This window comes from Vombatus ursinus, unplaced genomic scaffold (genome assembly GCF_900497805.2).
Source record: "Vombatus ursinus unplaced genomic scaffold, bare-nosed wombat genome assembly UNPS02007612.1, whole genome shotgun sequence".
In the NCBI taxonomy this organism is placed as follows: Eukaryota; Metazoa; Chordata; class Mammalia; order Diprotodontia; family Vombatidae; genus Vombatus; species Vombatus ursinus.
The window spans coordinates 4,140,395-4,165,939 of NW_020947390.1; the positions used below are offsets into that span (position 1 = coordinate 4,140,395).

Consider the following 25,545-nt stretch of genomic DNA (forward strand, 5'->3'; position numbering starts at 1 on the left):
AGGCTCCTTGCAATGACCCATTCTAAAACCTCTCAATCCTCCTCCACCATCCATTCCCAGCTGCCTATCAGCAGAGAGAACGAGGCCTCCTACTTTACCAGGAAAACTGAGGCTATGCATTGTGGAGGAAGGAAGGAAAGAGAAGACTGGTAGAATGTCCTCAGTAGAAAGGAAAGCATGGGGGACAGCTAGGTGGTGCAGTGGATAGCACTCCAGCCTCGGAGTCAGGAGGACGTGAGTTCAAATCTGGTCTCAGACACTTGACACTTACTGGCTGTGTGACCCTGGGCAAGTCACTTAACCCCATTGCCTCACCAAAAAGCAACAACAACAACAACAAAAAAAGTGAGCCAAGGGATGGCCAAAAAACAAAAAACAAAACAAAGTGGAAGGGAAGACCATCAGGGTCGCCAAAAGAGAAATAGTTACTACTTACATGCACTCAAAAAATAACTATTAAGTGGTGCTTGTGCAGGGACCTATTGTAATCCAATCTATGAGCTCCAGAGTAAATTGGGTTTAAGGCTTGGTCTTTGAGAGAGAAATCTCCATTGAACACCCTCAGGTAAGAGGACCGGGACAAAAAAGGAGAGGAGAGGGAGAGGGTAAAAGTTGACTTTGTTGTGATGATAAGAAATCTAATTAAATGGTGAAAAGAAATTGTTCTGGGAGAAGAGAAAAGGAGGAGGCAGACCAGGGTAAATTACATCACATGAAAAGGCACAAAAACCTATTACAGTTGAGGGAAAGTAGGGAGGGAGACGAGCATTGTTGGAACCTTCCACTCATCAGATTAGGCTCAAAGACGGAATAACATAATCAGTTAGATATAGAAATCTAACTTATCTTAGGGGGCAGCTAGTTGGTGCAGTGGACACAGCACTGGCCCTGGAGTCAGGAGGACCTGAGTTCAAATCCAGTCTCAGACCAGACACTTGACACTTACTAGCTGCGTGACCCTGGGCAAGTCACTTAACCCCAACTGCCTTACCGGAAAAGAAAAAAAAAAGAAAGAAAGGAAAGCATAAAACTTTTACAACCAGTCTCATACTTCTACAGCTGGGACAACAAAGGCCAAGTCCTACCATCTTCTAGCTGGTTACACTGGAGAAACCAATCAAAAGCTTCAGATCAAGAAACTGCAACTCCCCTACATCCATGACTTTCTGCTACCTTGCCAAGCTGTCCTGGTATGGAGGAAGCAAAGCACTCAAATGTCCTACACATCCACTAGGAAGAAAAGGGGAGAGCTTGGTGAAACCTCCATATGCCACATTCAAGGGCAGCCTTTCAGAGGGATCATAAATGACCACTATCTTCCTGATGTGACCTAAAGATGAATCTATCAGAGGCCTGAAGGCCTCAAGGACTGAGTCTCCTGAGTTTCCTTTGCCTTAAATCCCTCTTACCTTGCCCTGTTTCCCCAAACCCCAAGGGCTTAAATGTGTTAAATTGTGTTAAAATGTGAAGACCTTATATGTGTTAAAATGTGAAATGATAAAGTCCCATTATCTTAAAAATTAGGCTGTCTAGCATTTTTGTGAAAACTCATCTAAGTCCCCAAACTCATTATCACTTACTAGGTTTGGGTCTCACATTCCTCATCTGGAGAATGACAGGATTAGATTAGATGATTTCTAAGGTTCCTTTGACCTGTAAAATACTTATGACTCCCCAGCTTAGCTAGGGCTCTAACTGTTCTTCATAAAGTGAACTCCACAGACCTAGTCTTTGCTCTCTACGCTTACAGTTTAGAATAAATCCATCGATACAGATACAACTACACCCAAATGATAAGCAGCAAAATAAAAATGTGAAGGAAGAGAGGGAGGGAGGGAAGAAGAAAGAAAGGAGAGATGAAGGAAGAAATGAAAGAAGGAAGGAAACAGTAGCACCTGAATCTGGAAGAAAAGGAAGAATTTTTGCAGTCACTGATATGAAAGGCCATGTCAGACACTGGAAAGGGTGTAGAATAGAAAATGTAAAGAAACAGGAGTAAGATAGATAAGATCAAGGGCCTATAACTCAGCTGAGCTGAAATGTATATTGCATAAAGGGTAATAATGTAAAATAAGATTGGAAAAGTAGACCTGGGAGGACCTTGATGCCAGAGGTAGATGTCTGCTTATCAATAAGAACAAATTTATGTAAAAGTCTTAGAAGACTCCCCAAATAATACTTTGAAGGAGGCAGCACTTTTCTGGATGTGTGGGTTCTGTTGTATTTGTCAAATCAGCCATACTATTTAGCCTCCCAGCGTGAGTCTAGGCACAGTATATAAAACTGCTAAAAGTTGTAGGTAATTTTAGAAGAATAAAAAAATCAATAAACAAGGATCTGAGAGATGAATATATTCTGTATTACATCATTTTACAGTTCTTACCTAGACTCCACATATTCAGGAATGACCAGAGCTCTCCACATATTCAGAGACCAGAGTGTGACTACCATGGCAGTGCCTTTGAAAATAGTATTCTTACTTTGGAAAAAACCCTAACTGCAAGTTAATGCTGATTTAATGGTGGAACCTGACTGCCAGTGTTCAGAAAAAACAACAAGGATATGCTATGAGGCCAAACAAATGGAGAGCAGAAGCCCTTTGATGAGTAAGAGCAGGACTGCAGAAATGGTACAAAAGTTTACTTGAACACCAAAACGACAGAGATCTTGAGTATTCAGAAGTCTTGATTCTAGGCAAAGTTACACAACAAATGTAGCAATTTTCTTTTATGATTAAGTGCTTGATGAGTTAAAAAAAAAAAAAGTATGAAGGGCCCAGCCAGGGTTGACAATAAACCCCATGCCTACTTTAAATGATCCAGGTCTATCAAATTCAGTTATCTGTCAAATTCAGACAAAACGTCCATGTTGTCTGATTCACTGAGATAATTTGAGCAAAGGCAGGTGTTTTGCCTAAACCCTCTTGGCAATTTTGCAAATTCTCTCTCCACTTAACTTTGGCTAGGTAGAACTAACATAAAATGTAAACAAAAAAAATTTTTTTTTGAAGAATGGTTAAGAGGACTAGCATTTATAACAAAGAAATACTTGAGTTCACTTATTTTAAAGTAGTTTTTGTTAGTTTGCTAATCAGAGCCACTGCATTTGGATTAGATGACTCATTCCCCAGTAACCAAAAGTCCTATAGTGGTTGGCAAAGAGCAGAAGGAATTTGCACGCAGTATTGGACTGCAGTACCCCCAAAACACTAAGCAGGAAATAGGTAAAAATCTTCAGAGAACAACAGCAAAAACATCACCACAAACAATGGAGAAATATCAAAGTGAATTGGGCTTTAATTTCCGCCGGACCCAGGAATATTTTTCATTATCTCAGGGTTGTGGTCACAGGAGAAAAAGAATTCACAACAGCAAATGCCCCTTAAGACAAGATGTCTGTGTTGCACACAGAAGCAGGAAGCAACTTATTTTACTTAACCACCCTGATGAAAAGGTGTCTGGAAATACTGTTGAACTAAGAACAGCAGTTTCCCAGACACTCCTAAAATCTCACTTTTACGCTGGATTAGTTTTCTTAACACTTAGCCTTACAATTCGTTAAAACTGTAAATGGCTTGGCTCATTATTACTTACTGAGAAAAATAAAAAGTGTGGAGAGCCTAATCCCTCCTCGCACATCATAAAACTGGGCAAGCTACACATTTAGCTTTTCCAATCCACATCATCTCGTTTCCAAATGTGCGCCTCAGACAAATCGTCCAGCAAGCACTAACCAGGATCAAATGCTACAAAGGTTTCTTTTCCTTCTCATCTGAAGTCATAACTTTGATCACATACATCTGCTCCCCAAACCTCGAATTTCGTCGGTGAAAACCCCCACCATCCATGCAAGATTGCACAAGATAAGCCATGCAGCCGCGTTCGGTACAATTCATCAACAACTGGCTAACGCTGAAGGGCCACTGGTTCTTTTGGAACCCCAATTTCCACCTTCTACAACACTCCCCCGGTTCTTAGTTTTGCTCTCCGAGTTCGGGAACGGGTAACCTCAGCACCCAGGTACACTGCCAGACACCGAACTTGCTCGAACTGAGGTCCCAACTTTAGGTTAGGGAGATGCCCCTAGAGGGATCTAGCCGTCCGGGGTCCCCAGAGCTCCCCGTTTTAAGGGTTACTCTACTTACTCTGTTGTACGCTGTGCACAGCTTCCAAGAGGAATAGCACCTGCAGCGCAGCCACAAGCAAGGGAGCTGAAGTCGCTACGGCAGAGAATCTCATTGTTCCGAGGTTAGACAGGCCGGACGGTCGCTGGGACAGAGAGCCGCGCGGGATCTGCGCGGAGACTGCGGCCAACGCCAGTCCTCGCTCCCCAGGCGTTAAGCTGAGCCCGCAACGTGGACCTTTCCGTCCCTTCTGCGCGCTGCGCTGGCTCCGAGTTGGCTGCCTGGCTCGCTCGCTCGGCGCTCTCTCCGGATGACCAAATAGGGTCCGGGAGCCCCCGAGCCGGGAAGGGGGCGGGCAACGAGACCAGTCGAAGAACCTGCCGAGGGCGGGGAGAGGGGAGGGAAGAGCCAGAAAGGGCGAGATGGACGCGGGGCGGGGCGGAGCGCAGCGCTGCGGGGGCCCGGCGTGCAATACTGGGCGTGGTGAAGACTGGCTCCTCCGCTTCCCGGCGGAGGCAGGCTTCTAGCTAGCGAACTGGGAGCCAGGAGCCAGGAGCCCGGAGCCAGGAGCCCGGAGCCAGCCCGGCTTGCATGCATGCATGCATGTGAACGGTTTCCTTTCTTTTCGGAAATGGCAATTTTCTCTAGTTTAGATAAAAATCGACCTAGGTTTTTTGTTCGCGGCCCAAAGTCGGCCGACTCGGAGCTCTCGGAGGAAGAGGAAGTCTTTGAAAAGTAGTTTTCACAAGGGCTGACTTTGGGGTGTGTTTGCGTAGGGTGCCACAGAAAGTGAGAAGATGAAAGTTGCTGGAATGGTCGCGGGTGGGGGGAATAGGAGCTGGTGCAGTTGCCCACCACCACCCAAGGAGGGGCGGTGTGGGTGAGTCTTGGTTATTTCGTCCAGTTGACATACTGCGCTTCATTTGTTACAGAAAGAACTTAAACTTTTGATTTAAAGACATTCATTTTCATAGTTTTGCATGATGACTCTTTAAGTTAAAGTCCGGGGGGGGGGGGGGTGTGAAGAATGCCTTCAACTTTCTCTAACCCCTTAAGGTTCTTTGACCTCCAGGAAAAGTAGACTTGTTCCTTTATCTTTGGTAAAGGAACAAGCTCTATATTGTATACAGTGCTAGCCAATGTACAATACTGTGGTGGTCTAATTTGGGGATAGGGCGAATACACAGCAAAACAAAGGAGGCTGGATGTTCTTAGGCAGAGCCTAATCTCAGCCCCTTCCTGTTCCTTTCTTCATGTGTTTCTGTGGGATAGTATAGAACTGGCACAGACTGGAATTCGTTCTGTTGGGCTAGATGTAGGAAGCTTCCCTACTACTAATTCTAACCGACTTTTATAGAGCACTTTGTGTGTACAAAAGAAAAAAAAACTGTAGCATATATTATTTCATTTTAATACCTCAAAACAACCATATGAAGTAGGAAGCACATGTATTATGATGATGATGATGATTATAATACCCATTTTACAGATGAATAAACAGGCTGAAGAGGCTGCACAATGGAAGCCAGGTCTTCTGACTCCAAGTGTTCTCAAATGCGTTGCCCTGCCTAGGCAATTCATCTGCCCTACCCTCATTTTTTCCAAAATCTACATTTTATTTCCACAGCAGAAAGTTGACATGATCTGTGGCTGCTTCTACCCAAAGCTGGACAGGATCCCAGATCCAGTTCCAACTTTGGGTTGGCAAGAAAAAAAGATCTGAAAACATGCATACATCTGCAGCTGGGGTGGGGGTGGGGAGGAGAGGAGCCAATATCTTTATAATTATTAAGCCCCTTGAATGTGTAAATTAGCGATCTGGAATATAGTTTTATTACCATGACAGAGGGAGATGAGAAGTACAACAATACGCTATGGGAGACATGGGGAAATATTTCCTAGTCCTGAATGAAGGCGGTCTTGATGTGGGAATGCAATCAGGGTCCAATGTCATTCTCAGACAGAATTTGGTTGGACTTCCTCAAACAGTGAACATATTTGTTGTTGCTCGCTTATAGTCCTTGTCCTGTGTGTGATGATGTTTTTGATGTGACCTATGATTTCATCAGTGCAGGGAGCTCACCCAGAAGAGCTTTCTCTAGCAATGAAAATCACCACCTTTTCTGCAATTTAGAGGGGGCACTGAGAGATTTAAAAACTTATCCAGGGACACACAGGATGTGTCAAAAGCCCAGCTATGAACCCTGGTCTTCTTTTAGACTCTAAGATCATTCTCTATACACTATATGTCATTCTGCCTTTCTTTAAACCCTGGTAGTTAATAAATTATCCTCACTAAAGTCCTCAGCTCATTGTGCAGGTGACAAGTCTAGAAGACCATGTCAGCAGAAGACAAGCTCTGGCAGGTTCTCCCAAACAGGTTTTCCCTTCAGGTGTGGGTTGGGAGATGGAATGTCTTGTGGGAGGAATGGCAAGGAGGCCTGTGTTGCTTCATCAGAGATTACCTCACATGGAGAGGAATAAGGTATGAGAAGACTGGAAAGGGAAAAGGGGTTGGGTTAGGCGGGCTTTAAAACCCAAACAGAGGATTTTCCATTTTATCTTTAAGATGATAGGGATTCACTGAAGTTTATTGATAGAGGGATAATATGATCAGATCTGTGTTTTAAGATCAATTTGACAGTTTAGCAGAAGATGAATTGGAATGAGGAGAGACTAGGGGCAAAGAAACCAACCAGCAGACTACTGCAAGTAATCCATGGTGGTAGCAGTGTCAGAGGGGAGAAGTAGGTGTATACAAGAGTTAGGAAGGCAGAAATGACAACACAACTGATTGTCTGTGGGAGGGGGGAGTGAGAAAGGGTGAGGAGTCTTGGAGATGACACGTTGGAAACCTGGGTGTCTGGGGTAACTGCTCTTCATTCCTCTGCAGGATGCATTTCTGCCTCTTTGGATTTTCCCAACTATGTCACAGAAACTTCTGTAACCTGGAAGTTCATTTCACCCCTGGATTTCTCGCTTTGAAAGTACCCTTCACCACGGTAGCTTCATCCTCTAATTGACTCTTCCTCCCAAAGCCTCCATTGTAAGGACTTCTAGACCAGCTATGCCTGTATTCCTCTCCTGACTGTTCCATTATTCTTTATCACGTCCCTGGAAAAGTATTCCCTCCTTTTCCTCTCCCCTACTCCCTTTCGGCTACCCTTTTTTGGTCTTCTTTTCCCATTAAAATGTAAGCTCCTTCAGGTCTGGGAACTATTTTTCTTTCTGTTTGTGCTTGTATTCCCAAAACATAGCATAGTGGCACATTGTAAGCACTTAATAAAGACTTGACTTGATTCAGTGGATGGGGGTACCCTTGAAAAGAATTAGTTAAATTAGGAGGAGGAAAGTATTTGATGGGAAAGATAATGAATTCAGTTGTGGACATGTTGAAATTAAGATGTCTATGGGACATCCATCCAGTTCAAGTCTAATGGTTAGAGATCCAAGACTGGAAGTTGAGAAAGTTGTTAGGGCTGGACAAATAGATCTGCAGAGAGATGATAATTGATGAAGAAGCAGAGCTCTTTTTTTTTTTTTTGTAAATGTTTCTCCCAAGTATTTCCATAGATGCTGAGCAATATGCCTTAGGTTCTATGGAATACAGACTTCCTATTGGAAAAAGCAATCCAAGTCTGTAAAGGGAGTTGGAAGGAGAGAATGGGGCAGTAGCCCTGGAGGCAGAGAGAAAAAAGGGTACTGCTTTGTTACTTGTTTGTCATCTCCTCTGGGATGTCAACTTTCTATGCTTCTTTCTTCAGAAGTCCTCCTTCCCCTTCCCCCCCATGTATTCCAGCTGAATATTTGTTTTCTGCTCACAGTTTGCCCAAACAGATGTTCACAGAGGAACTTGGAACCAGGAGCATGCACAAGAGAAGACTTAAGAATATAGTTTAGATTTCAGTTTCCTCATCTGTAAAATGAGCTGGAGAAGGAAATGGCGAACCACTGCAGTATCTTTGCCAAGAAAAACCCAAATGGGGTCATGAAGAGTCAGACACGACTAATCGACTAAACAACAACAAAATAGATCTCAAAGGCTGTAATATGGAAGAGGAAGTAGATTTGCTCTGTTTGGTTCTAGTTGACAGAACTAGGAAATGGATGGAAGTTGAAAAGAGGTATATTTAAACTTAATTTTGATGAAAACATGCTAACAAAGCTATCCAAAAGTAGATTTCCAGGTACTTGGTTCTCCCCTTTTTGAGTTTCTTCAAGCAAAAGTTAGGTGACTACTTGTCCTATATGTTATAGCATGGGGAGATTCTTGCTTAGGGATGTGTTGGACCAGATGACTGAGGTCATAGGATCATAAATTTAGAGGTAGAAGTGACCTCCTCCCACCTTATCCTACCTACTGAATAGGAAGGAGGAAAAGAAGGAAGCAAGAAAGCAAGCAAGAAAGAACCTCTTATATTACATAAGCATAGTTAAACAAAACATTCCTACAATGGTCACATCTAAAAATGAATTTCTTCTTCTTCATATTAATCCATTATTTCTCTGCCAGGAGATGGGTTGCATTCTTCTCTATCAGTCTTGTGAAATTGTGGTTGATCACTTAGTTGATCAGTTATTAATCAAAATTATTAATTTTTAAAAATTTCTGTATAATATAAATTATTCTGGTTTGGCTCATTTCATTCTGCACATTCATATGTCTTTCCAGATCTCTTTGAAATCATCTTTTTCCCACTTCATTTCTTACAGAATAATAGTATTCTATAACATGCCTATGCCACTGTTTTAGTCATTTCCTAATTGATGGACATCCCCTTATTTCCACTTTTTTCTACCACAAAAAGAGCTTCTATAAATGTTTTTATCTATATAGGACCTTTTCCTCTTTCTTTGATCTTTTTGGGATATAGGCCTAGAAATGGCAGAGTGGTACATATCAAAGGACGTGTAATCTTTAGTGACTTTTGTGCCATTCTAAATTGCTTTACAAATCGATTTGACCCTTTCATAATTCCACCAATGATGGAGATTTTGACATATTTCTTCATATTATTTGATAGACAAGGAAACAAAGTCCCAGAGAAGTGACTTGCTCCATGTCATACAGGTCCCTTCCAACTCTAATATTCTGTGACTCTGACATTATTTGAAAGTGAATCTGTTTTCAGACAGTGTTGTGGTAGAAGCCTGTCTCATGCTTTTATTCGAGGTTAGAGGTTAAAAAAAAATGGAGGACTAGAACCTTCAGATTGTAGTACTGCATGTCGTTTAGAGTCCAGAGTAATTTCACACACATATTGAATGAATGGGGGCAGAGGGGAGAGAACTGGGCCCTTGTTGTTCACAGATAATTATGCCTCAGCTGTTATAAATCAGTCTATGGGATATTTTCCTGAGTAAAAGTCAAAGTCAACTCAGTCATAGAGATTTTAAGCAGCAAATCGCCTGAGGCAGCTGAAAGAGATAAGAATGTTTGTTTGGTATGGGGCCATTTCCCCATTTGTGCCAAGTTTTAGTCAGAATTCTTACTACAACAGGTTGAGAACATGTTATAAGTGATGTTAGGGTCTTTCCAGGAAAAACAGATCACTGACATTTGAAAAGTAGTGTTTACAGATAGCATTTGTTCTTGGAATGTTAGAAAGAGAATGGATTCTTTTCCTTCCTTGGGGGAAACTTTCTTTTGTAGTTTTGCCTCTGTAAGTTCAAGTACATTCACAGCCTTCCCTTCTCCTGATGACTTCCATTCTATTCTCTCATTCTTTTTTCTTTTTTTAACTATCTAATTTTTTTCCAAATTAAAATTAACAAACATTTGTTTTCTCTTTCTCCCATCCACTCTACTCTCAATTTAAAAGAAAAGGAGAAAACCAAAATTCTTGTAACAATTATGTATTTCAAGCAAAATTAATTATGACAATGGCCATGTCTAAAACTGTTTGTCATTTTACATCTTGAGTATATCACCTCTCTGTCAGGAGGTGGCTGGTTTGTTTCAACTTCAGCTCTCTGGACTTATGGTTGGTTGTTGCATTGATCAGATATCCTGAGTTGTCAGTTTTGTTTTTTTTTTTACAATGTTGTTTTCACAGTATAAGTTGTTTTGGTTCTGCTCACTTCATTCTGTCTGCATCAGTTCATTAAGACTTCCCGGGTTTGTCTGAAACCATGCCTTTCATCATTTCTTACAGCACAGTATTATACTGTTACAGTCATATATCATATTTTGTTCAGTCATTCCTCAGTTGATATCTAATACCTTAGTCTCTAGTTATTTGCCACTGCAAAAAGATATGTCATAAATGTTTTTGTATAATTGAATCCTTTTCTTCTTTCCGTGATCTTTTTAGAACATAGACTTTGACATGCATTGCTGTGTAAAAGGGTATACACAACTTAGTAACTCTTTGGTCATGATCCCAAATTACTTTCCAGAATGGCTGGACCAGTTCATAGCTCTACCCTTCCTACATTTATCATTTTCATTTTTTGTCACTGTTGCCAATCTGATGAGTGTGACATGGAATCTCATAGGAGTTTTAATTTGCATTTCTCTAATTAGTGATTTGGAGCATTTTTTCATATGGCTATTAATGGTGCAGATTTCTTCCTCTGAAAACTACATGTTTGTATCCTTTGGCCATTCATCATTTGGGGAATGGCTCTTATTCTTATAAATTTGAATCAGATACTTATAAACTTGGAAATGAAACTTTTATAAGAAAAAGTTACTGTAAAGATTTCCCCCCCTTACCTGCTTCTCTTCTAAATTTAGCTGAATTATTTTTGTTTGTGAAAAAAATTCATATAATCAAACTTATCCATTTTATCTTCTGTGATCCTCTTAATCCCTTACTTGGTCATGAAAGTTAATTTCTTCATTGTTCCTCTAATTTGTTTATGATATGACCTTTTATATCTAGGTCACATATCCATTTGGAGCTTATCTTGAGTATATTATTTAAAGTATTGGTCTGCACCTAATTCCTGCCAGACTTGCCAGTTTTCCTAGCACTTTTTGTCAAGTAGTGAGTTCTTACCCTAGTAGCTGGGATCTTTGGGTTTACAAACCACTACTTTGCTAAAGTTATTTCAGTAAATTTGTAATCAACTCCTTAGAGTTTTCTAAGTAAACCATCACATCATCTGCAAAACGACTTCCTCATTCTTAAGCCATTGAATATAGTTCCTTAGCAGTCCTCTCACCTAGTGTTTAGAAATTTTTCCCTACTTTTCTTATTTTTCCTCTTTCTCACTTCTCCTCAAAGTCCTAAATATGGTTTCCAGGCTGATACTCTTGTAATTTTTCCTTAATTCTTCTCTCTGCCATGTCTTCCATATTCAATCAGTAGCTAAGTCCTACAATTTTCAACTCTGAAATATGTACTGTATCCTATCTTTCTTCTCACATTGCAATTTTTGTAATTCTGGCACTTATTTCTTTTTCCAATAGGATGTAAAATCCTTCAGGGCAGGGACTGTTTTAATTTTTATTTTTGGTCTTTATGTATCTAGTACTTTATACAAAATAGGTGCTTAATTTATTTCAAATGAATCCTTGCCTACGTTATTGTAAAAGATTCCTAAATGGTCTTCTTGTTTTCTGTTTCTCTCCTTTTCACTGTTTCTTCCACAGTACTTCCAGTACAATCTTCCTAATGTACCACTATGAGTTTGTCACTCCTATATTCAAAAAGCACCAATGGCTTCCCATTGAATTAAGAGTCAGTGTAGATCAGAAGGAAAAAGAAATGAATTTGAACAAATAAGATAAACTCTCTGGTTTCTTTCAGTCTTCTCATCTATAAAACGAGGAAGTTAGACTGGATGACCTTTAAGTTCCCTCTCGGGTCTAAATTCTATTAGAGTATGAATTTGTAATGCTGGTATATACCACATCCTACAGCATGACTCTAACCTACCTGTTCAGCCTTACTCCTCCTCCCTTTCATTTCATATTCTCCACGTCTCCTTTTGACAATATACAATCCAGTCAAACTGGATTATCCATCTCCTGTTCTCATGTCATTTCTCGTCTCCATGCCTTGACTCATGCCATTCCTTATCCCTACCTAATTTTCTGTCTGAATTTCTTCCTAATTCAGTCAATAAACATTTATTAAGTACCTACTATGTGCCAGGCACTGTGCTAAGTGTAGAGGCCACCTCTATGAAGTCACACACGTGAAAGTTTTCTTTTCCCCCTAAAATTTCTTAGAGCACTTGCCTAAACCTGTCCTTTTCACTCGTCTTACTGTCTCTTGTTTCATATTTTTTGTGTGTTCTTGTCCTCCCCCTTCCCCCATTAGATTGAAAACTTCTTAAGGTCCTGTATCATGTTGATCTTTTTATCCCCAGTGCCTAACATAGTGTTTTGCACATAGTAGTAGGTAACTTTTATTAATGAAATTAAATACAATGACTTGATAAGTATTTATTATATACCTACTATGTGCTCCCAAACTAGGTCAGGAACTAGGGACAATAAAAAAGAGGCCAGTTAGAGTGACCAAACTAACATTTGTGATGTACACAAATACTAAACTGGGATGTTATTGACTTTACCTGGAGCAGGAATTCGAAGAAAAAAAGAAATCAGAATAGGCTTAATCCTCAGGGAAGATTCTCTGGAGGAGGTGAGAGTTAAGCTAAACCTTGAAAGATGGGTAAATTTTGGAAAGATCCAGAGATGGTATAAGACCATTCTGAGAGAGGAGAACATTACAGGTATAGGTTGGAGGCAAGAATGAATGTAGTGAAATACTGGGAACAGTGAAGAAACTGTCATTACCTGTGTGGTGATGGGCACTTAGGCGCCTTGGGCCTCAGTTTGCTTATCTGTAAAATAAGGGGGTTGGCCTAGATGGCGTCTGAGGTCCCTTCCAACTCTAAATCTATGACCCTACCTGTCTGGAGTGGATCACAGGATCCAAGTTTGGAGAGTACTGAGAAGTAAGTTTGGATGAAAGTGGTCTTTCCCTCCTTGGATTTCTTATAGCAACATACCTACACCTGTTCTTTGAGCACACATATGCATATATATCCTATTATTTATATAACATTATTATAGTTATTTGGTGTACCTGTGCTTCCCTTCTCCCCCAGGAGGTCATTATATAGGGTGAGGGTTTCCCTTGAATGCTAGCTCTTTATTTTCAGTTTCTTTTTCTTCATCCAAGAAATAACCTACTGATAAAATGAGAATTTCCTGTTTTCTTCTCGAGAGACTCTTAAAAGTTTTGTTAATGGCTTGTTTTTACAATAGTCATTTCTAGAAATATTCTTCCTCCTCTCCCCCTCGTCCTTCAGCTTCTTGATGCTAATATTTTAATAATGATACTGAAATAACTTTTTTTAATAACATTACATTTATTCAGTGTCTACTATGGGCCATCACATTGGCCCTTGTTCTGAATGAACTATGTATGAGAAGTTAAATAGTAATACAAGATTACAATAGAACAGATGATAACATTCTACTACCTTCCAGCGTATGCTAGTATATGCATAATCCATACTAGTATATAAAAATGGTAAATGTTGAGTTATATAGACTATACCCAGTAGGAATTGATAGGAGGTACAGATTATTGTAAGTGAGAGACATGGCAATAAAGCTGCTCCTGCCTCCAAACAGACAGGTTGTAGGCTATAATTGCAGAATGAGGTATACATTTTCAGACATGGCCAATGTGTTGATTTGTTTTGCTTGATTATTTATTGTTACAAGATAGCTTTATTGGGTGAAAAGAGGCATTGGAAAGTGAAAGTGATGTTAAAAAAAAAAGAACGTTGTTGTTCAGGGTCTCATTCTCCCATTTGAAGTGTTCTTGGAAAAGATATTACAGTTGTTTGCCGTTTCCTTCTCCAGCTCATTTTACAGAGGAGGAACTGAGACAAACAGGGTTAAGTGACTTGCTCAGTCACACAGCTAGCAAGTGTCTGAGGCCAGATTTGAACTTAGGAAAATGAGTCTTTTTGACTCTTGGCCTGGCATTCTATCCATTTAGCCACCTAGCTCCCCCCTAAAAAAAAAAAGAATAAAATATGTAAAAAGAAAACTGAGCTGGATCTTGAAAAACAAGGAGAAATTATTAGTATTATTATTATTTAACATTTTTCGAAGTGCTATCATGTGCACAATTTCATCCTACTGCTAGCTTTAAGAATAAAAATGCCAACAAACAACATGCTGACAAAATTATAGGAGCAATCGCTAACTATTCTGGATTAAAAATTGACATAAGTAAACATATTCCAAGTCAGAGATTGTTAAGGAGAAACTGTTAGGGAAATTCCCATATTAGGAGGTGAGGAATAATGTCTATGGAAGAGACAGGATGGATGGATTAGAAAAAACCAAGAAACTGGGAGGCCTCAGAAACTAAGGGAAGAGAAAGTATCCAGCAGGAAGGATGAGTCAGCTGTGTGAAAAGTTGCAAAAAGGTCAGAGTCTGGAAAAAAAATATCATTTGATTTAGCAGTCAAGAGGTGAACCTTTGACATTGCAGGGGACAAAGCCTGATTTTAAGAGGTTGAGAGAGTGGATGGCAAAGAATTAAAAGCAACAAACATTAACAAGTCATAAAGAAATTTAATAGTGAAAGGGAAGATAGAAATGGGAAGGAAGGATTTAGGAACTGGGTGTGGCTAGAGAATATAAACAGAAGATCATCACATAGTACAAGTGACTAAGAAGAAAAATTGTGGTCAAGATTTCACAGTTCTAATTGGACAGGATTATTCACCCACCACAAGTAAACAGAGAAAAAGATGCAATACTTCAAAATGCTTCAAATATTAATTTTTAGCCCAGTTTAATGTTGTTCTTCGATGCTGTTGTTTATGAATGACTTATATAAAAGCATAAATGGCATGCTTATCAAGCTTGCAGGTGACACAAAATGAGGAGTGAAAACAAATGCATTGAATAACCAAATCAGGATCCAGTAATTCCTACCAGGCTATAATATCCAGTGAAATCTTACTAGAAGTTTTACTAGACTGAATTTAAAAGGGATTAATAAAAAATCTTATACTTGGGTTGAAAAAAGTCAACTTTTTAAGTTCAAGATAGGGAGGCCTAGTTAGATCAGTGTTCATCTCAAAAAGATGTGGGAGTTTTAGTAAAATGAAAAATCAGTATGAGGAGAAGCAGGGTGGTATAGTAGATGATTGTGAGCCAGCTTCAGTGTCAGGAAGTCCTGGGTACAAGTTCTTAGATATATACTGGCCATTTGACCCTAGGTAAATCATTTGAGCTTTTCAACTCTCTAAGACTATAAGTTGCAGAGCAGGTACCAGTTGTCACTGGTAGATAATTTCCTTACCAGATTTCCCTCCACCAAAGAAATAACACATCAAGTCCAGAGTAAAAAAGGTCGATATGAATTTAGCAGTGTGATATGGTAGAAAATAGACCTAATGAAATTTAGGCTTCATTAGAGAGGCATTCTGTTCAAGTCTAAGGAGGTGATGATCCTACTGTAATCTGTACTTGCTAGTTCTTCAGATCTGAAGTATTGTGTTCAGTTCTGGTCATCACCTTAAGATAGGGTATTGGTGTATTGTCCACAAGAGGGACATCCTCCTTCTCACCATATGGATGTCATTTGGAACAACCAAGGATGTTTAGCTTGAAGAAGAAAAATTTCAGGGGAGGTATATTAGCTGTCTTCAAGACTTTGAAGGCTAGTCATATGGTAGAGAGAGAATCTGTTCTGCTTAGGCACATAGAACAGAACAGAATTCAATGAGGGAAATTGTATGGAGGAAATTTTAGTCATGTTTTAAGGAAAAACTCCCTAGCTATTAAGAGTTGTCCAGAGATGGAATGGTCTACACTGATTGTCTTCAAACCTTCTTTGGGCATGTTGCAGAACAGATTCTCCTTCAACAATGAGATTGTGTGGTCTTATAAAAGCAGAGATAGAGTAAATGCAAAAATTGATCACCTTTTTAATCATAAGGAAAAAAATAGGTAAATATACAAAAAAATTCTGTAGACCACACATAGAACACAAATAATAATACCCTGAATAAAACATGGATGTCCATGTGGAAACGAAAAAATAATTTATTAAATCACATCTGAGTAAATGAAGAGATTATTTCTAAAAGATATTAAAGCTTCTACATTAAAAGATCGTAGAGTGTGGAACATGATATTCCGTGAGGCAAAGGAGCTTGGATTGCAGCCAAGGATCAACTACCCAGCAAAAATGAGTGTGATTTTTCAGGGGAGGAGATGGATATTCAACAAAATAGGGGACTTCCAAACCTTCCTGATAAAAAGACCAGAGCTCAACAAAAAATTTGATCTTCAAGCACAAGATTCAAGAGAGACATGAAAAGGTAAATGGGACAGAAAGATACAATATGTTGTTAATAAGGGCAAACTGTTTACATCCTTACAAGGTGACACTTGCAACTCTTGAGAACTGTATTGTTATTGCACCATGGTAAAGGAGTATACATAAAGGGGGTGGATATAAGTTGACTTTGATGTAATGATAAAAAAAAAAAATCTGATCAAGTGGGTTAAATGGATCCAAATAATTAGTCTGATCTAAGAAAATGTACTGAGAAAGGAGGAGGCAGACAAGGGTAAATTACAGGGAAAGACACAAAAGCCTATTAGAGCAGAGGGAAAGTAGGGAGGAGGATGAGCATTGTTTGAACCTTACTTTCATCAGATTTGGCTCAAGAAGGGCATAACATAATCAGGTATAGAAATCTTAACTTGCCCTATAGGTAGTGGGAGGGAAAAGGGGAAAGAAAAGGGAAGGGGGGATAGGAGGGAGGGAAGAAGAGGTAAGGGTAAAGGGGAAGAAAAGGGAAGGGGATAATAGAAGGGAGATGGGACTGAAGGAGGCGGTGGTCAAAAGCAAAACACTAGTAAGGGGAAGAAAGGAGAAAGGAGAAAGAAAAGCATAAATGGGGGAAAAAGGATGGAGAAAAAGACACAGATAGTAATCATAACTGTAAATATGAATGGGATGAACTCTCCCATAAAACGGAAGTGTATAGCAGAATGGATTAAAAACCATAATCCTACAATATGTTGTTTACAGGAAACACATTTGAAAAAGAGTGACACATATAGGGTAAAGGTAAAAGGCTGGAGCAGAATATATTATGCTTCAGCTGAAGTAAAAAAAGCAGGGGTAGCAATCCTGATCTCACACAAAGCAAAAGCAAAAATAGATCTTATCAAAAGAGATAAGGAAGGAAACTACATCCTGCTAAAAGGCACCATAGACAATGAAGTAATATCATTGCTAAACACATATGCACCAAATGGTATAGTATCTAGATTCTTAGAGGAGAAGTTCAGGGAGTTACAGGAAGAAACAGACAGCAAAACTGTACTAATGGGGGATGTCAACCTCCCCCTCTCTGAACTAGAGAAACCTAACCACAAAATAAACATGAAAGAAGTTAAGGAGGTGAATAGAACATTAGAAAAGTTAGGTATGATAGACCTCTGGAGAAAACTGAATGGGGATAAAAAGGAATATACTTTTTTCTCAGTGGTACATGGCAGATACACAAAAATTGACCGTGTACTAGGGCATAAAAACCTCACAATCCAATGCAGAAAGGCAGAAATATTAAATGCATCCTTTTCCGATCATGATACAATAAAAGTTATATGTAATAAAGGGCCATGGAAAGACAGACTAAAAAATAATTGGAAACTAAATAATCTAATCCTAAAAAATGATTGGGTCAAACAACAAATCATAGAAACAATCAATAATTTCATTAATATCATTAGAGAGAATGACAACAATGAGACAACATACCAAAACTTATGGGATGCAGCAAAAGCAATTCTTAGGGGAAGTTTTATATCTCTAAATGCTTACATTAATAAAATAGAAAAAGAGGAGATCAATGAATTGGGCATACAACTAAAAAAACTAGAAAAAGAATAAATTAAAAATCCTCACTTAAACACCAAATTAGAAATATTGAAAACCAAAGGAAAAATTAATAAAATTGAAATTAAGAAAACAAAGTAACAAATAAAACTAAGAACTGGTTTTATGAAAAAAAAACAATAAAATAGATAAACCTTTGGTTAATTTAATTAAAAAAAAAGAAAAAAGAAAACCAAATTACTAGTATCAAGAATGAAAAGGGTGAAGCTACCACCAAGGAAGAGGAAATTAAAACAACAATTAGGAATTATTTTGCCCAACTATATGCCAACAAATTTGACAATCTTAGTGAAATGGATACATATTTACAAAAATATAAATTACCCAGATTAACAGAAGAGGAATTAAAATACTTAAATAACCCCATCTCAGAAAAAGAAATTGAACAAGCCATTGATGAACTCCCTAGAAAAAAAATCTCTAGGGCCAGATGGCTTTACATGCGAATTCTATCAAACATTTAAAGAACAATTAATTCCAGTACTATATAGACTATTTGGGAAAATAGGTAAAGAAGGAGTCTTAACAAATTCTTTTTATGATACAAATATGGTGCTGATACCTAAACCAGGAAGAGTCAAAACAGAGAAAGAAAATTATGGACCAATTTCTCTAATGAATATAGATGCAACAATTTTAAACAAAATATTAGCAAATAGATTACAGCAACTTATCACAAGAATAATGTACTATGATCAGGTAGGATTTATACCAGGAATGCAGGGCTGGTTCAATATTAGGAAAACTGTCAGCATAATTCATCATATCAACACCAAAACTAACAGAAACCACATGATCATCTCAGTAGATGCAGAAAAAGCTTTTGACAAAATATGACACCCATTCCTATTAAAAATACTAGAGAGCATAGGTATAAATGGAATCTTCCTTAAAATAATAAATAGCATCTATCTAAAACCTTCAGCAAGCATAATATGTAATGGGGACATGCTAGAAGCCTTTCCAATAAGATTAGGGGTGAAACAAGGATGTCCATTATCACCACTGTTATTCAATATCGGACTGGAAACGTTAGCTTTAGCAATAAGAGAAGAAAAAGAAATTGAAGGTATTAGAATAGGCAAAGAAGAAACAAAGTTATCACTCTTTGCAGATGACATGATGTTATACTTAGAGAATCCAAGAGAATCAAGTAAAAAACTACTTGAAATAATAAACAACTTTAGCAAAGTTGCAGGCTATAAAATAAATCCACATAAATCATCGGCATTGCTATATATTACCAACAAAGCCCAACAGCAAGAGATAGAAAGAGAAATTTCATTTAAACTTACTGTTTAGATGATTATTATCATTTAGAAGTGTCAAGAGTGGGAACCTTTGCTATATTCTTGTTTTAATAGTATCATAGGATCATAGATTTTAGAATTAAGACTGCAAAAATCACCTAATTCAGTCCTCCCCTTTTACAGATGAAGAACAAAATACTAGATGTAGATGTTATAAAATATTTAGGAGTCTACCTCCCGAAATAAACCCAGGAACTTTATGAACACAATTACAAAACACTTTTCACGCAAATAAAGTCAGATCTAAATAATTGGAAAAGCATCAGTTGCTCAAGGGTAGGCCAAGCTAATATAATAAAAATGACATTTCTACCTAAGCTAATTTACTTATTCAGTGCCATACCAATCAAACTACCAAAAAATTATTTTATAGAGTTAGAAAAGATAATAACAAGATTTATTTGGAAGGACAAAAGGCCCAGAATATCAAGGGAACTAATGAAAAGAAATACAGGGGAAGGTGGCCTAGCCATTCCAGATCTTAAATTGTATTATAAAGCAGCAATCATCAAAACTGCTTGGTACTGGCTAAGAAATAGAGTGATGAATCAGTGGAATAGATTAAATATGCAAGACACAGTAGTCCCTATAGTAATCTATTATTTGATAAACCCAAAGACCCCAGCTTCTGGGATAAGAACCCACTCTTTGAAAAAAACTGCTGGGAAAACTGGAAAAGAGTATGGCAGAAACTAGGCATAGACCAAAATCTCACACCATATACCAACATAAAGTCAAAATGGGTACATGATTTAATATAAAGGCTGATACTATAAGCAAGCTGGGAGAGCAAGGAATAGTTTACCTGTCAGAACTATGGAGAACAGAAGAATTCATGATCAAACAGGAGACAGAGAACATTCCAAAAAGCAAAATGGATAATTTTGATTACCTTAAATTGAAAAGTTTGTGCTCAAACAAAGACAATGCAACTAAGATTGGAAGAAAGGTAGAAAATTGGGAAAAAATTTTTCCAACCAGTCTCTCTGATAAGGGCCTCATTTCTAAAATATATAGAGAATTAAGTCAAATTTATAAGAATACAAGCCATTCCCCAATTGATAAATGGTCAAAGGATATGAACAGACAGTTCTCAGATGAAGAAATTAAAGCCATCTATAGTCATATGAAAAAATACTCTAAATCACTATTGATTAGAGAAATGCAAATCAAAACAACTCTGAGGTACCACATCACACCTATCAGATTGGCCAACATGACAAAACAGTAAAATGATAAATGTTGGAGAACATGTGGGAAAATTGGAACACTAATGCATTGTTGGTGGAGTTGTGAAATGATCCAGCCATTTTGGAGAGCAATTTGGAACTATGCCCAAAGGGCTATCAAAATGTGCATACCGTTTGACCCAGCAATAGCACTTCTAGGGCTATATCCCAAAGAGATCAAAAAGTGGGAAAAGGACCCACATGTACAAAAATATTCATAGCAGCTCTTTTTGTGGTGGCAAAGAATTGGAAATTGAGAGGATGCCTATCAATTGGGGAATGGCTGAGCAAGTTGTGGTATATGAATGTGATGGAATACTATTGTGCTATAAGAAATGATGAACAGGCTGACTTCAGAAAAACCTGGAAAGATTTGTATGGTCTGATGCTGAGTGAAGTGAGCAGAACCAGGAGAACATTGTACACAATAATAACCACGTTGTGTGGTGACTAATATTGATAAACTTGACCCTTCCCAGCAATACAAGGATCTAAGACATCTCCAGAGGCCTTGTGATGGAAAATGCTATCCACATCCAAAAAAAAAGCTATGGAAGTTGATTTGCTATTTTTTTTTTCTCTTCTGTTGAGTTTAGTTTCCTTTTTCTGATGGTTCCTCCTATTGGTTTTAATTTTTACTTACAACATCACTAATGTGAAAATATATTTAATATGAATGTAAAAAAATAAATAAATAAATTTAAGCTGCCTCTAAAAAAACCAAAAAGATATTAACTTTTTAAAAAAGCATATTCAATTAAAGGTAATGGGACAAATGTTATTAATGAGATGAAAACTCAAATGGTGGCGTGGTTGTTGTATTGTTGTTTAGTCATTTCATTTGTATTCAACTCTTTGTGACCCCATCTGGGGTTTTCTTGGCAAAGATACTGGAGTGGTTTGCCATTTCCTTCTCCAGCTGTTTTTACAGATAGGGAAACCGAGGCAAACAGGTGTAAGTGACTTGCCCAGGGTCACACAGCTACTAACTATCTGAGGAGACTTGTACTCAGGAAGCTGAGTCTTCCTGACTCCAGGCCCAGCACTCTATCTACTATCCACCACCTAGTTACCCTTGAAACCCAAAATACCAAAATTATAAATGGAAAAAGCTGAGCTTTCCCATGGAAATAAAGATTATTTTTTTGAAAGCTCAAGAAATCAAGAGTATTGAATTAGAAGAACCAACCAGGTTCAAATTCTAGTTTTGTTATTTATCACCTGCATGACCTTGGACAGGTCTGTCTCAGTCTCAGTTTCTTCATCTGTAAAAGGGGAGGACTGAATTAGGTGATTTTTGCAGTCTTAATTCTAAAATCTATGATCCTATGATACTATTAAAACAAGAATATAGCAAAGGTTCCCACTCTTGACACTTCTAAATGATAATAATATTATAGATGTCAAGTATGAGGCATGAAAATGAAATTAGAAGAATAAGCATTGGCAATGAAGAAGTTAAAGCATCACCATTTGCAGATAACATGATTGTATAGATCTAGAAAACCCAAGAAACTAGGCTACTTTCTCCTCACTTCTGCCAAATAGAATTCTTGGCTTCTTTCCAGACTGAGCTCAAGCAGTACTTTCTTAAGGAAGCCTTCCTCTGCCCTCTAGCTGCTAGAGCTGTCCACTCTGTAGTTACCCTGTGCCGTTTATGGCTCTTGTTTGTACCTATGCATGTGTGTGTTGTCTTCTCTCCTAGAATGTAAACTCCTTGAGAGGAAGAACTGCTTTTTGCTTTTATTCATATTCCTAGTGTTTAGTGTAGTACCTGGCCCATAATAGCACTTACTAAATGCTTTTGCTTATTTGATTAACAGAAAGAAATATATGGAAATAATCTCTACCCTCAAGGAATTTACATTCTATTGAGGAGATACTATGCACATGCAGATAATTAAGTACAATATAATATGTTGAAGAAAAGAACACCAAAAGCTAGGGTGTCAGAAAAGGCTTTATGAAGGAGGTGGAATTGAACTGAGCCTTGAAGAAAGGTTAAGATTTATGGTGATGTTTTCCTATTTGTATCTATTTTTATCCCCAGTGCTTGTAACTTGGTAAACACTTAATAAGTACCCTTTTATTCATTCATCAGGCATAGGACACAGATTGTGCAAAGACATGGAGGTGGGAAATGGAATGTCCCTTTTGGAGAACAGCCTGTTGGACAATTTGGCTGTAACACAGAGCAGTATGTTACAGGGAATAATATGAAATAACTCTGGAAAGGAGAGCTACAATCAGACTGTGCAGGCCTCTAAATGCCAATCTAACAAGTTTGTATTTTATTCTAGAGGCAAAGACTTTTGAGTAGGAGAGTGACTTGATTAGATTTGTGCCTTAAACATTTTAATTTGGCCAGGAGACCAATTAGAGGTATCTTGGTTGGGATTACCTAGTGTTCTTTTTTTGACTTCTTGATTATCCAAGTTGTTGTTAAGTTGTTTTTCAGTCCTGTCCAATTCTCTGTGACCTCATTTGGGGTTTTCTTGGCAGAGATACTGGCATGGTTTGCCATTTCCTTCTCCAGCTCATTTTGCAGATAAGGAACTGAGGCAAAACAGGGTTAAGTGACTTGCCCAGGGTCACGCAGCTAGTAAGTGTCTGAGGCCAGATTTGAACTCATGAAGATGAGTCTTTCTGGTTCCAAGTCCAGTGTATCCAAGTACCCAAGATATCATCTGAAAAAAAGAGTAGCCAAAACTAGGAACTTTTTTTGGGGGGGGGGACTGGATCTCCCTACCATAGCCAGGCCAAAAATTCAGTGTTCAATCAGGCCAATCACAGGTCTGATTGCATTCCTGATCAACATGGGGGCTTTGACTTGCTCTGTTTCCAACTTGGACTAGTTCCTTCCCTCCCTAGGCAATCTAGTGATCCCACTTTTCCTGAGGGCTCACCATATTGGAGCTAGACTTAGTCTGGACAACAGATTTAGCTTTCATCCACCATAACTCACAATTCCTTAGCTCAAGCGATCCACCAGCCTCAACCTCCCTAGTAGCAGAGATTACAGGTATGTTCAGCCACCATTGGCTGAACATACCTTTCAAGGAGTGATTTGCTCCAAGTTGCTGAGGCCCACCTAGTTCAGTTTCTGGTGATGCTATAGTTAATCCTATCTGGATTTCAGGAAGCCAGAAGTTCATAGTAGGTTTCTTCTCAAATCTTGGCCCATTACCATTGCTGGCTGTGGAAGATGGCTAATGATCCAGCAAGAAAAAAAGAGAACTAGTATTGACAACAATTAAAAAAATGCATCAAATATTTGTTCATTAACCTATTAATTCATGTGAGAGGAGCTATAAATAACTTTGAAATGATTTTGGAAGAAATCAAGAAAGAATTGACTATATAAGAAGGTATCCCCTATACTTGATTAGGTTAAATAGTAAAAATGTCAGTATTTTTTAAGTAAGTTCCTAGATTTAATGAGATACCAATAAAAATATCAACAGGCCATATCACATGATTAAATGGTCTCATTCGTATGAGAAACATCATGATGTAGTGGAAAGAACACTGGTCTCAGGGTCAGAGACCTGACTCAGAATGAATCTGACCCTTGACATATTAATTATGTGACTGAGCAAGTATCTTAAATTCTCTGACCCTCAGTTTCTTTATCTGTAAAAGATGTGCAATAATACCTGTTGTAGTTACCTCACAGTAGAGGTGTTTTGAAGATTAGATGAGATAGTACATATACAACATTTTGCAAACCTTAAAGCATTATAAAGTTGTTTTATGAAAACAAACAAACAAACAAACAAACCAAGAAACAGATTTACAAGAATATCAAGAAAGGTTGTAAAAAAAAGAGAATAGTTGAATGGGATCTTGCTTACCAGGTTTCAAAGTGCTTTATAAAGCAATAGTTATAAATATGTCTCTGGCATTGGGTGGGGGAGAAGAGAAAACAGATCAATAGAACAAAATAGAAAAAGCAGAACTGGAACTTAATGTATATAAGACATTAGCATTTGATAACCTCATGACTAAAAACATTGGGGAATCATTATTCAATGAAAAATGTTGGGAAGATTGGATAGTTGTGTAGCGAAAAATTAGTTTAGATACATACCTCACACCATCTGCTACAATAAATTCCAACTGGATCAATGGCCTAAATAAAAAAACCAATCATACAAAACCAGAAGAAAAAGGAATAGCATATTTGCATTTGCTGTAGAGAGGACAATCGTTTATCATTCAAACAAATGGGAGAAAAAACAAACAAACATTGGAAACAGTCAGTCGACTTGATTATATGAAGATAAAAGAATTTTATAAGAAAAAGAGATAATACCCAAAAGACTAAAAAGAAAACAGATGTATTAGGAAATGTATTTATAGTAAATGTATCAGAAAAAGGACTGGCTTTTACAATCTCTTAGGAACTGATAAATGAGTGAAATGCATTCCACAATGGAAAAATTGTCAAATTTTGTGAAGGCAGTTTTTGAAGAGGGAAATACAGATTGTTCATAATGACATGAAGAATATTCAAATTTCCTAAAAAGACAACCTTACACCCCTTTACACCTACAAAATTGGTTAAGAATAGCAAAAATTAGAAAAAATTCAATGTTGGAATGCTTTCTGGAAACAAGCATTCTATTATACTGATGGTGGGATTGGAGAATTGTGCAGTTTTGGGGGTGTAATCTTGCAACACATGAGTCACAGAACTGATCATATCCTTTGATCAAATGATCTTATTATTGGTTCTATATCTAAAAATCAATCAATAAAATTTATTAAGCACCTACTATGTGCCAGGCACTGTGTTAAGCTCTGGGGATAAAGACAAAAAAAAAGGACCTATATGCACAAAAAATACTTATAAGTGTTTTATTTAAAACACTACTATTTATTTTGTTTCTAATTACTAGTACTTTATTAGTGGTACCACCATTGTCACTATAAACAAAACCAGAAGATACAGGAAGTTGCAGCTAAATGGA

The 25,545-nt window shown here is 38.0% G+C and overlaps 1 protein-coding gene across 1 annotated transcript in view; it reads right to left on the reverse strand.

Moving 5' to 3' along the window:
* The window catches only part of TMEM123 (transmembrane protein 123), a 74,976-nt gene extending 70,256 nt beyond the window's left edge, over positions 1–4,720 (reverse strand). The window contains exons 1-2 of the mRNA XM_027849529.1: positions 4,533–4,720; positions 4,145–4,500 (exon numbers count right to left, since the gene is read on the reverse strand). Of these exons, the coding sequence (XP_027705330.1) occupies positions 4,145–4,500; positions 4,533–4,720 (544 nt within the window). The remainder of the gene's footprint in view (positions 1–4,144; positions 4,501–4,532) is intronic.
* Positions 4,721–25,545: the final 20,825 nt, after the last annotated feature.